Below are 16,486 nucleotides of genomic sequence, written 5' to 3' on the forward strand. Positions count from 1 at the left end.
TTTTGTTTTGTTTTGAGATGAGGTCTCACTATGTAGCCCTGGCTGGCCTGAAACTCACTGTGTAGACCAAGCTGGCCTCAAATGCAGAGTTCTGCTGGCCTCTGCTTTCCTGCTGAGATTAAAGCATGTCCCATCAGGCCCAGATAATTGTGATTATTTAAAAGCATTTCTTTTCCTCCTCCCCCCCCCCCCCCCCCCCCCCCCGTTTTGGTATGTTCACTGCTGAAGCAAGCACTATTGGTGTTACCTTTAGAGGTTATGGAAAGTCACAAATAATTCTTTGAACTCATCATTATACAAAGAGATGAGTAATTCTTAAATTTTTTTTTTCTATGAAAACTGAGGAAAAGCGTGAGATAGGGAAGATCCATCAACAGTTTAGGCATGGATGGCACTTTGTTCTGCTCGTGGTGATTCTGAGACTGACAGACCCTTTCTTTCCCTCAGTGCTGCCATGGAGCCCTCACATGGTGGGCAGCCATCTCCATCCGACACTGCTTTCACTTAAAAATAATATCATACATTTTGGGCTTGAAATAATTGGGCTTAGAATTTATTTCCCTTGCACCCAGGAGCTTTCCTGTTGCAATAAATCATGTGTTCTCCGTTTATCACACTAGAGTGCAGAGTTAAAGAGTGTTTAAAAAGGAGCATGCAGAGATACAGTACAGAACAGAGTTTACGGTCTCGAGCTTTGACCTTTGTACCTTTAGTACTAAAGAAAAATATATTACTTATTGTACTCTTACACTGGACATTTAAATACTTATTTTAATATTTTTACATTTTTGTATTTTATATTATGTAAGTAATATAAATAACAAGTACATTTATGAATACCTAAAATATATAAATATTCTGTTGCTCTTATATATTTTATACTAAATATTGATGTGCTTTAAATACTTCAACATAGCTCTGAATATTTAAAATATACATTTATATACATATGCATGTATATTTTTAATACTTTAATATTAAAAGTTAGCTTGTGTTTGAACAATATTATTTTAGGTTTTTCTTGCCAGATTAAAAAATAAAGGATATAAGTAGATTTATGTACCTTTCAATTTATTGAAATAAACTACTTTAAAATTTTTATATACTTTAAAAATGTAGAATGATGAATAGAAATTTATGAGAGACAGTTTTTATGTGAAATGTTTCTTGGTTGCAGGATTTCCACCAGTGTGAGAGAATTAGAGAACTTCAGGCACTTGTTACAGGGTGTTCACTGAGGAGGACGGTTGGAACGCGCCTGTTTCTGCACAGGAGAGTCTGAAGGGCAGAATTACTGAGCACCATGGTTGCAATAACCGTCCTCAGCCAAAAGTTTATATAAAGCTGCTTTTGTAAAAGGAGAGATACATTGTTTTAAGTAAATGACATTTTTAAAAATTGTGTTCATGTTTAATATTACTGTGAATAAAAGTAGTATTTTGGTAATGTACAAATTTTAATACTAAGCAAAAGTAAGGTCATTAAGTTCCCACATGATAAATCTAGGTAAATACTGCCTTAGGCTCTCAAACTAGAGTTGTATTTAAGAAGATGTAATAGAAGCAAAGCTAAGGTACCTATGACAAGTGTTTGATAATAAAGTGTTAAGAGGCTCAGCAGCAAACTGGTCATCGGCCTCAGACACCAATGCTTTCTCATTTGCCTCCTTTGCAAAGAAAATATAGACTTCCCAGTTAGATTTAAATTTTAGATAAGCAGCTAGTTTTCCTTTAAATGTAAGTTTGTTGAATTTTATTAGAGCCTATTTATACTACAAATTATTTGCTTGAAGTTCAAGTTTAACTGGGAGGCCTTAGTTTTCCTGGCAACCTTAAAATACACTGGTATGAGACATTCCTTTTAGAGTTAAATAGCTATTTTGATTGTGCTGTTTTGGTATGTAGGGAAGTAGAGCAATTCAAAGGCACAGGAGATTTCTAAACATTGTAGAAAGATGAATAGATTATATATTTATTCTCATAATAGTTCCTCTAATAGTAAAATTTTGGGGAAAATTTTATTTTTATATAATTTCATATTTACAGAAAAGTTTCAAAAACAGTTAAAAAAAAAAACCCAGACCTGTTTTACTCAGATTCATGAATTGTTCACATGTGTTTTAACTACTTACCCCAAAGCCTGGGACCTCAGTCATGCTGGGCTAGCCCTGCATCAATGAGTTGTGTTCTCAGGCCTTGCTTAAGCTCCTATGTAGACATAGATATCCTGTTTTTACTTAGGTGTTTGAAAACCAGTCATGAGCATCATGATTTAACCCAAAATATTTAAGTGTGATGGTCAGTAATTTCCTAAAAATCATCTTTTTTAAAGGAAAAACCAAACCTTACAAATCCAAGCTGACCTATTCTAAGCCTTAAAATAAGGACGCACCCTGAATCCCAGGCACCTGAAGTTTGAGTTTTGTTGCCTTTTTTGATCCGTGCAATCACAGGGTGTACAATTCATGTTTTCTAGGCATAAAACTTGTTTTCTCTTCCTCCACAGAATGGAACTATAACTTAGATAGGCTTTTACTAGTGGAGCTTTCCACTGAGAGCAATATTTGAAGTGGCTTAAGCATATACATCACATGCCAACTATAAATGGTATATACCTCAAAATTACACCCCCTTGATGTAACATACAATGTCTTGAACAGTTAGGACAGGTTGAGACGTCACATAAGAAAATGCAGGACTTACATATGTAATGGTTAGGAATGTCACTTTACACTGCTGTGTATTTTCTCTGTCCCTAAGACTTGGTCTAGTGCCAGGCATACAGCTGGTGTCTAATATTTATTGATGGAAAGTATATGTATTTAGTATACTTTAAGTGATGGTGATGTACTGTGTTTAACAATGTATCCTATTTTCCCTTCTCTCTGATTTTTTTCTTTCTAATTGCATAATAAGTGAAAGACATCAACCCACTAATTGGGTCAGTTTTCTTGGGGACTTAGAAGTACTAAATGATCACCACACACAAGCCAGCCCTTTTGAAACCCTCACTGCATTCACTTGCTGTCTCCCACTTGATTGGCCCTGTGTCCCCTGTCCCTCCAAGTGAGGTCTAATACCTGATTCTAAGTCTACAGTTAACAAGCAATTTAATTTTTAAGGAATCTTAACTTTCCTGTACTTGACACAATTGGCAATCCCTTCCTTGAAGTCTATTCCTTTGTGTCCTTGTATTTGGCTTGCTCCTGGGTGTCTTTCTTCTGGTCTCTTCATTCCTCAGACTTTTCGCTCTAAGTCACTGGAACTTACTCTTGCATAATTTCCATGCAGTGTCTCATTTTAGCTTCTGTTTCCCTGCTGTGCTCGCTTAGCTACCTATTGTCCCTTCTGCTTCTTCAAGGACTCGGTCTCCACAAACCTACTCTGTTTGTGTTTCTTACTTGGTTAATTTCAGAACCATTGCACTTGTCAAGGTTTTACAGTTCATTCCTCTATCTTCCGCCTGACTATTGGTGTCCAAGTTCTGCCGATTTTACTCTAACATTTCTATCACTATCTTTTCATTTTTGTTACGGTCACCCAAATGATTATCTATTTCTATTTTCCCATCTCTTTGCTGGGTCACATTACCAGATTGGGCTTTTTAGAAGCATTTAGCCTAATTCCTGCTGGCAGTTTTATGAGCTTTTTGGTGAGAGTCTTTGCTTGATGTCCAAGACTTCCTCTTGAGTTTGCCACTGCTCTGATAAGAGTATTAAAAAGTTTTCTAAATGTCCAGAGTTGGTATACCTCCAAATCTTTGTAGACACCGTATTTGCATATAAAACCCCTGGCTTTTTTCCCATCTGGGAAATCCCATGCATTCTTGAAATTCTGAAATTATCCCTGTCCCCTTCCTATGGTCACCACTGTAATTGCAACCTACCTCTATTGAATTACTTAATGTACTGTATATTTTATTTTTTAAAGTGTCCTTTACTAGAATGTGAGCTCCTTAGGGGCAGGAAAAGAAACTTCATTCATTTTGGCATCTCTGTAGCATAATATTTGGCATATGAGCATTTAATAAATGTTTGTTGAATAAATTGCTTCACGTGACAGCTGTTTCTCACTGCAGGGACCTTCACTGCCTTTGCTGCACAGTGAGGATCAGTAGACTGAGGGTAGGAGCAGTAAAGATGGAAATGATTGAAAATCTTTGGTCTTTGGTCAGTCATGAATGGGATCTACTTTGGGAAAAAGTCTAAAGGAGGAAGCAATATCACAGGAGTTTCTTGATGAAAAGATAGCTAGAATTGTAGACAGACAAACTTCAGGATTTTCAGGAGGAGGGGGATGTTATAAACCATTTCATGAGGAATTTTCTTCGTTTAATGTTTGAGTAAGTGTCTGCCTAATAACACTGCCATTAAAAACATGGTGCTTTATTTCAAACTGGCTATAATATGTTGTGATCCAGATTTAATGCATTATTCACTAATTCATTTGTAATGAGACTTTTGAAAAAAAAATTGAATGGATTCCATTAAGGAACATTAAGAAAACATACCTTCAAATAAAAGCACTCTTTAACAGTAGCATTTATTATAATTTAGTGAAACAAAGAAGTACATTCATTGGCCACAGCTATACTTTTGCAACCAGTTTGAAACTGACTGTATAGCTGAGAAACACTGTTAAACAATAAAAAGGCAATTACGAATAAAAAAAGTCACTTTAGCTATAAATTACATTGTCCACAAAACTACAGTCAGCTACAGTAAGTGGTAAGAGTTTCAAAAGTAATAGCAACCCAAATGAAATACAACGATAAATATTGCTAATCACTGTAGAATTATACACTTAAGCAATGGAATTCAGTTTTCTAGTTTATGACTGAGGAAGGGCTGGAATTGTCATGTGCTTCAGCGAAGGTGGTCAGGGAACTATAGCCCTTTGACTTGATAAACAGCTCCTTCTGAGACCAAACTTAAAGTGCTGCTAGTGCTTCTGAAGTTTCAAGCAAACACGGGGGTAGATCTCTTTGGTGATGTACTGTGAGATGTATATGAGACAAATGGTAAGAATTTAGGTACTTTATAGGCCAGGTGTGGTGGCACGAACCTTTAATCCTCCCACTCAGGAGGCAGAGACAGGAGATCTCTTGAGTTCCAGGCTAGCCTGGTTTACATAGCAAGTTCCAGGACAGCTAGGGTTACATAGAGGCATCCTGTTAAAAACAAAAAACAAAAAACAAAAAAACAAGCAAAAAAAAGTACTTGAGTCAGTGATAAATTTAATGAGTTCACAAATCTCAAATTCAGTATAGTCAACCAGTGCAGCTAAAGAACTAAAACACTTTATCTGAAGTGTTTAAGTAATCTTTGCTTACTTTGTCAATCAGGAGGTTTGTATATAGAAGTTTAACTAGGAAAAAACATCTTGAACCCAGAGATGAACAAAGACGATAGAGTTAGATATCTAATGTCAAACAACTGGCATTCTGGGAAACTGAATAACTGAAATTCACGGTTGTAGACTATATTGTTAGGTTGTCATTTTAGTACCAAGGCTAAATTCTATACTATAAAAAAGTTTAAACAATTTGTTACAGTAAGAACTTACAAACAAATGTCATGTATATTAATTATACTTCTGATTGAATTTAAAATCCGTTGTTCATAAAAATGAAAAAAGTATTTGGCTTTGTACCATCTCAGAAGATGGAAAGGATTAACAATGTGGTTTTAAAGATTCATACACACTTTTGTGAAGTTTGCTGCATTAGTCATCAAAAAGCTGAAAGATATTTTATGTATTGAGTACAAATAAGACAGTTTCTAGTCACAGTAGACAGGAGAGGGCAGCTGTGTTTGTCTCAGTTCCAAAGCAATTGGCAGATCCTGTGTGGGGTCATGTTTACCTGTGTGACCTCCTCCTAAACTGCCCATTCCCTCGGAATCTGAGGTACTCAACATCTACTTTCCATATAGACACAGGTCAAACGTGCATTTTAAAATTTGTGTTGTCTTGGCCTACTACTGTGTGTGTGTTAAGTTTGTGTGTGTCCATGTGAACACGAGAGTCCACACAACCGTGCACAGGCACATGGCGTACAGTATCATATTTAAGATAGTTTTAATGAAATCCTAAAATATTCCAATGTTATTAGCCTCTTAACATTTCTCCTGTTTGCTTGTTAATTCAATGCTGGAATTGATTGGAATTAATTTAATTTGGTTTAGGCCATATACAAGGTATAAAATGTGAAAAATAAAGCGGGATTATACATCTTATCAAGTATTGCACTTTAGCTTACTGCAAAATGTTTCATGATTTAATTTACCTGAGGACAGTCTTGACTCAGTAGGTAGGAAGAGCTCCATCTCCTTTCAGATAAATTGAATGCGTTTTGAAAACATACTGTTTTTAACTTAGCACTTTTTTTTTCAATGAAGAATCTCTAAATGCATCTGTAAACTTGTATAGTCCCAAGACATTCTACCAAAGCCGCCTACGCAAAGGTCGCTATTGCTTCTGGAAGAATCATGCTTAAACTGCTACTTAGTCACAAAGTAGCCACTTGAGCAGTCCTCAAAGCCACACAGTCTCCACTGGATTACTCTTCCTCTTAAAGAAACCCCTCTGGCTTTCCAAAGAACACTGCCAACCAGCAGCACTGTGGAGGATTTTTACTATCACTTGTTTAAAACAGTGGGTAATTTCAATGGACGTTTTTCAAAGCATGCTTTAGAAAACTGTCTTAAGTGTTAAATATTTTTTAGATTTTTTTAAAAAAAGAATAATGGATTTTTAAGCCTTAATTCTGTGCACTGATCATACTTTAAAGCTCTTACTGGGTAAGGTAGAGTACAACCATCAGGTTTCTAGGTTTTGATTTTTGTGGAAAACTGTCTCCTGATTTAGTGTACAATAATATTCTGGTGTGAATACTCAAGTGTGGCTTTGGGGACTGCAGAGTATTCTTTCCAAACACAGGTAAAAGTGCAAATATGCAAATGTGCGCTGGATGTCCCAAAGTTAGGAGGTTCTGAGGTCATCAAGTACCTTAGCGTCTAATCTCTTCTCCTCCGAACTTCACGTTTCACTATGCAGAGGTCAAAACATGGAGAACCATGAAACACAGCTGTATTTCCAGACTTGTTAGTTGCAATAGATGATGCAGTGTTGATGCAGATGGTTTTAAAGATGTTGAATACACATACACATTCATGAAAAGCAGTCCGAGACTTGTGCTGTAGGAAAGCCGTCAGTTTTGCGGAGTTACATATAAGCTGTGGTGATTCCTCATGTCTAAGTTACTGCACGTGAAGAGCAAAGGAGCAGTGTCCGTCACAGGTCCATTCAGTGGGGGCGTGACCGTGTACGTGCTGCTGCCACACCCGGTCATGGTGCCGTACCAGCCCAAAGTTTGTGAGTTTGATAAACTGCAACAATAACAATAAGGCAAATAAGACATAGTGCTGTGATCAGAAGGTGTCACACTGGCATTTAAGAAAATTTCCAAAGAAATTCACAACACAGAATATATTAAAATAAGTTGGGTGGTGGTGGTGTACGCCTTTAATCCCAGCACTTGGGAGGCAGAGGCAGGTGGATCTCTGAGTTCGAGGCCAACCTGGTCTACAGAGTGAGTTCCAGGACAGCCAGAGCTACACAGAGAAACCCTGTCTCGAAAAACCAAAACCAAAAAAAAAAAAAGAATATATTAAAATAAATAATACAACTTTTTACAAAGTTTAAGGCTTCTATCTAGTATCTCTGATCTGTAACATATATCACAAAAAATATGATTCTCAAAAGTGTCAGACTGTGCTTGGCAATGATAATGTTTTATTATTATGTAGTGTGCTTTGTTCCAGCACATCTCTATGTACATGTATTCCTTTAGTCCTCAGTACAAGCCATTAGGCAGGCTGAGTTATAACCACCGCCTCACAGATGAAAACCACCTTAAATGTCTTGTCTAGGTGAAGGGAATTACTGAAAATGAACCAAGCTGAAAGAGTCCTATTGGTGAATGATAAGGCTTCACAGTAGTTTTAAGTGGTGGATATGGAAAGACTTGTTTTTTTATCTAGAATTCCACTAGAAACATAAAACCAGATACACAGCGCACAGCAATCCTTCCATGCCTGTCAACATGCGTGAGAGTGCATGCATGCTCTGACTCTGAGCCAAGAAGGGGTCCTGAGATGATATGGTACCACTTTACTCCCAACATTTTTCAAGAAAGGGTGGTATGCTGGTTTCAGGTCAGCTGACAGTTCTTTATAGAGTATGTCCTGCCACATAGTAAAGAGATAATGTGTTAAGCTACAGTATTTCATGTTTGTATGTATTGATATATACTGCCAAATCACCTGTTCAATGGGTGGGTTAAAGCTCACATTTATTCTTACCTATCTATTTCAATACTAATTCAGCGAGTGATCAGTTACATCTACCTTCCTTCCCGTGAGCTCCCCAGTCTTGGCAAGTCGTCGTCACTGTCATACCGTCTTGGATTGTCGAAAAAGAAAGCCCTGGAGCTGTAGCTGTGGCTGCTTATCATGCCAGCAGGAGCCTATGGACACAGCATGAAAGACTGGGTGAAGGCAGAGACCACAGTCTATGAATTTTAGCCCCAAACTTTGCTAAAAACAGCACCTTGGGATAAATATTCCATGTTTTTAAAAAATGAGATTGAGCCTTGGGGGGATATTATGATATCTTACCAGATTCTGGTTTAATCTCTGTGCTCGGAAAAATAGTACCACTGACCATGCTGGTACATGCTCCCACAGAAAGAGTACCATTCCAAAGACAATGTAGTCTCCTCCATTTCCATCTTCTCCCTGAGCCTGTCCACAGAGCACAGCAGAGTCATTTTCACACTGGCTTTATATTATTTATATTACAAGCAATCACATACATCCAGAATAAACACAAGAGCACTGAACTTTTCTGTATTTTGTGATTTTTCATGTAATGATTATTTTTCCCTCAAGGACCATAACAGTACTTTTAATTTTTATTACAACAAGACAAACTTTTTTCAATGCATTATCTTAGAAAAGTAATTTTAGTCCTCTGATAATGCAGAATGATATCATTTGAGGTGCCATAGTCTGAGGGGTTAGTTGTAAGGCATTACTGTTCCAACTGCCCCACAGACATGGTGGCACTCTAAGTAATAAGGCCTGTGGAAAAATCAGATATGCTAAGTAAATCTTCACAGCTGATTTTTAAAATATACTATGGGACTACTCTATACATTAACTTTGTTTCTATTCCACCATGTGAAAAGTCCATCTCCTTACTGAATGGATGAAATAGTCTTCTAGACCCTTAGATTTAGTGCTCAGTGAAACTAATACAAAGATAGAACATGAAACTGTCAAACTGCACAGTTAGGAAGGGATGGAAAATGCCTAGAGGGTAAATATGTACAGCTACAATATTGTGAATTATAGTAAACACCTGGACACGCAAAGAACTACTAAGGCTGTTCCCTTTGCAAGGCTGATAAAAGCACATTGTAAAGGAAGTCATTACTTATATATATTAAACTGAACAAAGTACTAAGATTTTATGTAGTTTCTTCATTCTTACAGTACATTAGCTATATTTTCACTGCCTAATGCTAGACAATTTCCTAGAGATATTAAAACATCATCATTTTAAAAAGTTAGTAACTAGACTTATGAGTAAAATGTTTCAAGCACTATTATTTACAGAATAAGTTATTTTTTTGATAAAACTTTCTGAAGAATGATTTCAAGGTGTCCCATGCAAATTGGGAAAATTTAAACAGTTTTAAACAGTTTTAAAGCAAAGATTGTATAAAAACATGTCTGAGTCAAACACTGAATGTCCTTGCTAAGACTTAATTATCCACGGTATTAACTGTAGACTGGTAATGTGTCAGGCACTTACCTTATCTGAAAGGTTATCCCAGCCATAATTAAATGGACTCTCTAAGGTATCTTGTGATATGGTGATCACTACCAGATTATAACAAGCTCTGGAAGAGTAGAGAAGAATGACTACAGAGCCCACGATGACAGTCTGGCACAGAGACATACCCTGTAGAAATGAAAAGCACAGCCACGATTTCAGCATGTTTACCATGGTGAGCGAGCAGTTCATTGGCATACAGCACAGCCACCTCTCGCAAAGTCCCCTAGACAGAGGGGTGGACACCTGCTCAAGTAACCTCTTGATTATCTTGCCTGTAATTCTTGTTCCTAGAGTGACATGCAGTGTTTAATATGTGTAAGTGCTTTGCCCACTTGTCAAATGACAGCTGGAAGATTTTGTTTTACCAAAGTTGCCTTATCCCTGTGGTAATACATGAGTACACAGACTGGCCAAAGATCTGAGCCATAATTGATTCTAGTCAATGTAGTCTAATCGGAGTGGAAGGGGAAATGGAAACACTTGCCTATTTGATACACTTTTTTCCTGATACAAAGCAGGAACAAAAATTCAGTTCCTTGCATATTTACTCCATTTTATTAGGAAATGGACGATGGTGCTTTGAGTGATGTCATGGTGCTGACAAAATAAACCAGGTATTAGGCTTGCTTTCGAAGTCTAGATACGGCTTTTACCACTTCCCCAAAGATACAGAGCCCTATCTATTTATAACTTCCTGGTTTTCAACCATATTGGGTACAAGGAAGGGGATGATGATACTGTTTGCAAGGACTCTCAATCTGAGGTCTTTATTTGAATACAATTGGTTTCCTCTGTAACCCAACATATTTTTCATGTGAGTTAAAAACATTATTCTAAGAGAATAATATTCTGACCCACTTCAAGTAAACACTCAATATGGTAATTTGGAAGTTGTGTTCAATTGTCACTAGCTTAAGAGACATTTATAACACTTAGCATACAAGATCCAGGGTTGGTAAATGATCTGCAAGTCATAGGGGAGTGCTCCCATAGGAGTACTGTCCTTTGACCTTTATGATATTCAAGAAGGGAGTTGGGGATTTAGCTCAGTGGTATAGCAAGTGCAAGGCCCTGGGTTCGGTCCTCAGCTCTGAAAAAAAAAAGGACAAAATGGTATTCAAGAAGAAAAAACAGTTTATGATTATTTGGCCAGAATTAAACTCCATTTTATACAATAACATTTTGGTAGCCTGTTTCCTGTTTTATTGTCATCTGAAGCCATGATACTCAGCCTGCTGGGAGGGCTCCTTGTGCTGTTTGTGCTGGTTCATGATCATAAGTATTGATGAACATCTCCCTAGAATAAGGGCTTACAGCAAAGCAATACACCTATTCAGTATTTAAACAATGTCATATAGCTCTAGTAATATGGCACTGTTTTGTGGATTAGGAAGCAGAATTAACCTGATGTAGGACTGTTTGCTATTCTGAATCCCGACTCCATGCAAAATGAGAAGACTACCTCACCTGGATGAGCTGCAAGTCCAGCTCAGTGGAGCCTGTCTCAGCATTCCTGCTCCGTGAGCAGAACCCTGCCTGAATTCTCTGAGTCAGTTAATTTCCTAACTCTTGTGGATTAGGACACATTTTGTTGCATTAAATGTTACATCTCAAAAGAACCGGTAATTTCAAACACTAGAGGTTATGTCTCAATATTGTGCTCTGTTAAAAGAGAGCTTAAATTCACCTTTCCAAAACAAGCAGAAGAGAATGATTTCATTTCAGGTGGAGAAACCACCCAATGGCCATTGGGAATACAAACCACTGTTATCTCAAGTGCAGAATCCAGGGACCCAGCTGGGATATTAATGCTAACACTTGTTTCCTTGTTGTTTGTCTAATTTTTCTTTTTTGGACCTTAGTGGTAGAATGAAGGTCCACATCTGGATGATTAAGACAGCCTTCCTGACCCTGCTACCAATGACCAGAGGATGATACTTCTTTAAAATTGAAACCTATTGATATTATCTCTTACATTTTTATGTTCTTAAAGTGAGTTAATCTTTGTACATGTTTATTAACTTATTGAGAATGATTATAAGAAGGAGCTTTCTCAAACTTTCAAAATTGTAATGAAGGCTATTTTTTAAAATAAAATTTCGAATATCTAAAAATAGTTTGTATAATTTAAAAACATGTCATATTTCCCAGAAGCACATATAATGTATAAAATCTCTTCTATTATGGCAATTACATAAAACTTATGTTTTGTTTTTTTAAAGTTTTATCAAGAGGTCAAATATTTCATAGAATCTTAGCACTAATACCAATACTGTGTGTTGCCTGGAAAAATCCAACTGTGCACCTGCAGTCACCCCATTCATGATTCTTTTGTCTACAGACAAATATCTGATTATAGCATGCTCCTAAATTTACATATTGATATATCTGTTAACTTCTTTTAATTAATATGATATATTCTAAGTTCATCTATTTTCTTATAAATTTCATTTTTACAGCTAAATAATATTTCATTTTGTGAATAAACCACAGTTTCATGATCATATTTTATATGCTGATAGACATTTAGATTGGTTCCATTTCCTTGCTAAAATATGCTTATTCCAACACCAATAAACACGAGTGTGGAATGGAGTTCTCCGAGTATATGCTCAGAAGTGGAATTAATTGGGTTATATGGCAGTTCTATTTTAATATTTTAAGGGTACTCCAAACTTCTTTCTATAATTTGTATTAATTTGTACCTCCACCAGCAGTGACTAAAGGTTCCTTTACTCCCACATTCTCTCTAGCATTTGTTGGCAGATTTCTCATGATAGCTATTCTGACTAGGGAAAGGTGCCATATCAAAGTAGGTTAGTTTGCATTTTATTGATGCTCAGGGACGCTGAGTACTTTAAAATAGTTTTGGGGCTTTCTTTTTTCTCTTTTTCCCTCCCTCCCTCCCTCCCTTCCTCCCTCCCTCCCTCCCTTCCTCCCTCCCTTCCTTCTTTCTTTCCTTCCCTAAAAATTATGCTTCATTGGCTCATCTGTAGATTGGCAGTTGTATTTCCTAGTATTTGATTTTTTGCATTGCTTTGTAAATTCTAGGCTTTAGTCCCTATTTCAAGTATATAGTTGGTGAAAATTTTCGCCCATTCTCTGGGCTGCTGTATGCACTGTTCATAGTTTCCTTTGCTGTGCAGAAACTCTTAAATTTCAGTTGTTGACACCTGGGGCTTCTTGTGCTACTGAGATTCTGTTCAGGATGCCCTTCCCTATCACGGTATCTTCGGAAAAGCAGTCTCCGTTTCTCCTGACAGTTTTATTATCTCATATTTTAAATCATCTTCTTGACAAGATTGCATCTGTATTCATTCTTCTTTGGATAGACATGCAGTTTTGCCAGCACCATTTATTGAATGGGTTATCTCTTCCACTGCACATTATTGCCTCGTTTGTCAAAAATTAGATGGCCACAGCTTTCATATTCTCTTTCCAGGATGCCAATTCTGTTCTGTGGGTCTACTTGTCTACTCTTAGGCCAGTAGCAGTCTTAATTACTGTAGCTTTTTGAATAAGTTTCACAGCCATAAATCATAAATCTCTTTCCTTTTTGGTGTTACTTTCCACACCATTAAATACAGTATTCATTAGCTAGACATAAGTATTTAAGTTTACATGAAATGGTCCTGTCTTCAGCAAGTGCTCAGCAGTCATCTATGATCATGAACCATAATGAACATTACAATTACAGAAAACTTTCATTGTCCCCCAAAATTATAGACCCCTTCACTAAATTAAGTATTTTAGGTTCTTTGCTTTTTCACACAAATTTTGAGATCAAATTAATTAAAAAATTATAAGCCCAGGAGGCCTGCTCTAACCTGGGACACTCAGGTGAGATCCCCACGCTTAACCCTTTTACCCGCACCCTGATCCCAGCAAGCCTAGGAACTTTGAGCTCTGCCCAGCCCCATTGGAGCTTCGTCTTTCTTCTAGTCATACCTCCACCTGCAATATCTGATCTGCATACTGCTCCTCACCCCACAGCTCTGTATGCTTCCAGGGAGGCCTGCTTTAACCCGAGACAACCAGGGACTACCAGGCCAGCAAACACCAGAGCTAACAGGATGGCAAAAGGCAAGCACAAGAACATAATCAACAGAAGCCAGTGCAATATGTTACCATCAGAACCCAGCTTTCTTACTACAGCAAGTGCTGGATATCCTAACAAACCTAAAGAGTAAGACTGACCTTAGTTCTCACCTCATGAAGATGATAGAGTCGTTTTAAAAGGATAAAAATAAATCTCTTAAAAATACAGAAAAACACAATCAAACAGGTGAAGAAAATGAATAAAATGGTCCAAGACCTAAAAATGGAAATATAAGCAAGGAAAACACAAAAGGAGATAGCCCCAGAGACGGAAACCCTAGGAAAGAGGATAGGAAAGAGAAAATAAACCAAGGAAATGAAATCAATCTAAATGTTCATTTGCAAGTATCTCCAACAGAATACAAGAAATGAATGAGAAAATCTCAGGCGAAGAAGATACCATAGAAATAATTGATACATCAGTCAAAGAAAACATCAAATGTAAAAAAGTTCCTAACTCAAAACATCCAGGGAACTTGAGACACTATGAAAAGACCAAACCTAAGAATAATAAAAATAGAAGAGGGTGAATATTCCCAGTCCAAAGGTCCAGAAAATATCTTCAATAAAATCATAGAAGAAAACTTCCCTAACCTAAAGAGATGACTATAAACACACAAGAATCTTACAGAACACCAAGTAGACAGGACCAGAAAAGAAAATCCTCCTACCATATAATAATCAAAACACTATATGTATAGAACAAAGAAAGAATATTAAAAGTGGCAAGGAAAAAAGCAAAGTAAAATAAAAAAGGCAGACCTATCAGAACTACACCTGATGTCTCAACAAGGACCCTAAAAGCTGGAAGATCCTGGACAGGTGTCTTGTAGACCCTAAAAGACCAAAGATGTCAGCTCAGACTACTATACCCAGCAAAACTCTCACTTATCACAGATGGAGAAACCAAGATATTCTATGACAAAACCAAATTTAATCATATCTTTCTACTAATCAAGCCCAACAAAGAATACCTGAAGGAAAATTCTAACACAAGGAGAGAAACTATACCCAAGAAAACATGGGAAATTAATCATCTCACAGCAAAACTAAAAGAAGAGGATCACACACACATAGTACCACCCCCGACATCAAAATAACAGGAACTAAGAATCACTGGCCATTGATATTTTTCAACATCAATGGACTCAATTCACCAATAAAAAGACACAGGCTAACAGATTGGATACATAAACACATACATAAAAACACATACATAAAAACATCATTCTTCTACCTACAAGAAATGCACTTCAGCAACCTCAGAGTAAAAGGGTGGAAAAGGTTTTCTAAGCAAACGGTCCCAAGAAACAAGCTGGAGTAGTCATTCTAATATCTAATAAAATAGACTTCAACAAAAAGTAATTAAAAGAGATGGGAAGGATACTTCATACTCATCAAACGAAAAATCTACATCTCAATTCTGAACATATATGTCACAAATGCAAGGGTACCACATTCATTAAAGACACTTTACTAAAGCTTAGATCACGTGTCGTGCTCCATACAATAGTAGTGAGAGACTTCAACACCCCACTTTCACCAATGAACAAGTAACCAAAACAGAAACTAAACAGAGAACCAATGAAACCAACAGATGTTATAAACCCAATGGATCTAATAGATACCTACAGAACCTTTTACTCCAAAACAAAAGAACATATTTTCTTTTCAGCACCTCACAGAACCTTCTCCAAAACTGACCATATAATCAGGCACAAAGCAAGCCTCAAAAGATATAAGAAGATTGAAATAATTCCTTGCATTTTATCAGATCACCATGGATCAAGACAACAGAAACAACAGAAAGGCCACATACTCATGAAAAATAAACATCTTTCTACTCAGTGATCACTTGGTCATGGAAGAAATAAAGAAATTAAAGACTTTCTAGAAGTCAGTAAAAATGAATGCACAACATATCCAAACTTATGGGACACAATGAAAGTAATTCTAAGAGGAAAATTTATAGCACAATGTGCCTTCACAAAGAAATTGGAGAGAAACAGCACAAAGAAATTCATACTAGCAACTTAACAGAACACCTGAAAGGTCTAGAACAAAAAGAAGTAAATACATCCAAGTGGAGTAGATGGCAGGAAACAGTCAAATTCAGGGCTGAAATAAATCAATTAGAAACAAAGAGAATACAAAGAATGACAAAACCAAGAGCTGGTTCTTTGAGAAAATCAACAAGATAGACAAACCCTTAGCCAAACTAACTAAATGGCACAAAGACAGTATCCAACTGAACAAAATTACAAGTGAAAAAATAGACAACAGAAACTGAGGAAATTCAAAAATTATTAGGTCTTATAATAATAGCCTATATAAAAGCTATATAAAAGCCTTTATAAAAGCCTATACTCCACAAAACTTGAAAATCTTACCGAAATGGATGATTTTCTAGACAGATACCACTTATCAAAGTTAAATCAAGAATAGGTAAACTATCTAAACAGTCAAATAATCCCTAAAGAAATAGA

The 16,486-nt window shown here is 36.7% G+C and overlaps 2 protein-coding genes across 2 annotated transcripts in view; one reads left to right on the forward strand and one right to left on the reverse strand.

Moving 5' to 3' along the window:
• The window catches only part of Ero1a (endoplasmic reticulum oxidoreductase 1 alpha), a 34,469-nt gene extending 30,420 nt beyond the window's left edge, over positions 1–4,049 (forward strand). The window contains exon 16 of the mRNA XM_028758587.1: positions 1,178–4,049. Coding sequence (XP_028614420.1) covers positions 1,178–1,238 — 61 coding nt within the window. The 3' untranslated portion in view covers positions 1,239–4,049. The remainder of the gene's footprint in view (positions 1–1,177) is intronic.
• A 1,580-nt stretch (positions 4,050–5,629) lies between these two features.
• Positions 5,630–16,486, reverse strand: part of Gpr137c (G protein-coupled receptor 137C) — a 70,575-nt gene continuing 59,718 nt past the window's right edge. The window contains exons 4-7 of the mRNA XM_028758554.1: positions 9,879–10,028; positions 8,678–8,803; positions 8,408–8,526; positions 5,630–7,387 (exon numbers count right to left, since the gene is read on the reverse strand). Of these exons, the coding sequence (XP_028614387.1) occupies positions 7,210–7,387; positions 8,408–8,526; positions 8,678–8,803; positions 9,879–10,028 (573 nt within the window). The 3' untranslated portion in view covers positions 5,630–7,209. The remainder of the gene's footprint in view (positions 7,388–8,407; positions 8,527–8,677; positions 8,804–9,878; positions 10,029–16,486) is intronic.

Source organism: Grammomys surdaster, unplaced genomic scaffold, assembly GCF_004785775.1.
Source record: "Grammomys surdaster isolate TR1022 unplaced genomic scaffold, NIH_TR_1.0 126198, whole genome shotgun sequence".
NCBI classification, from domain to species: Eukaryota; Metazoa; Chordata; class Mammalia; order Rodentia; family Muridae; genus Grammomys; species Grammomys surdaster.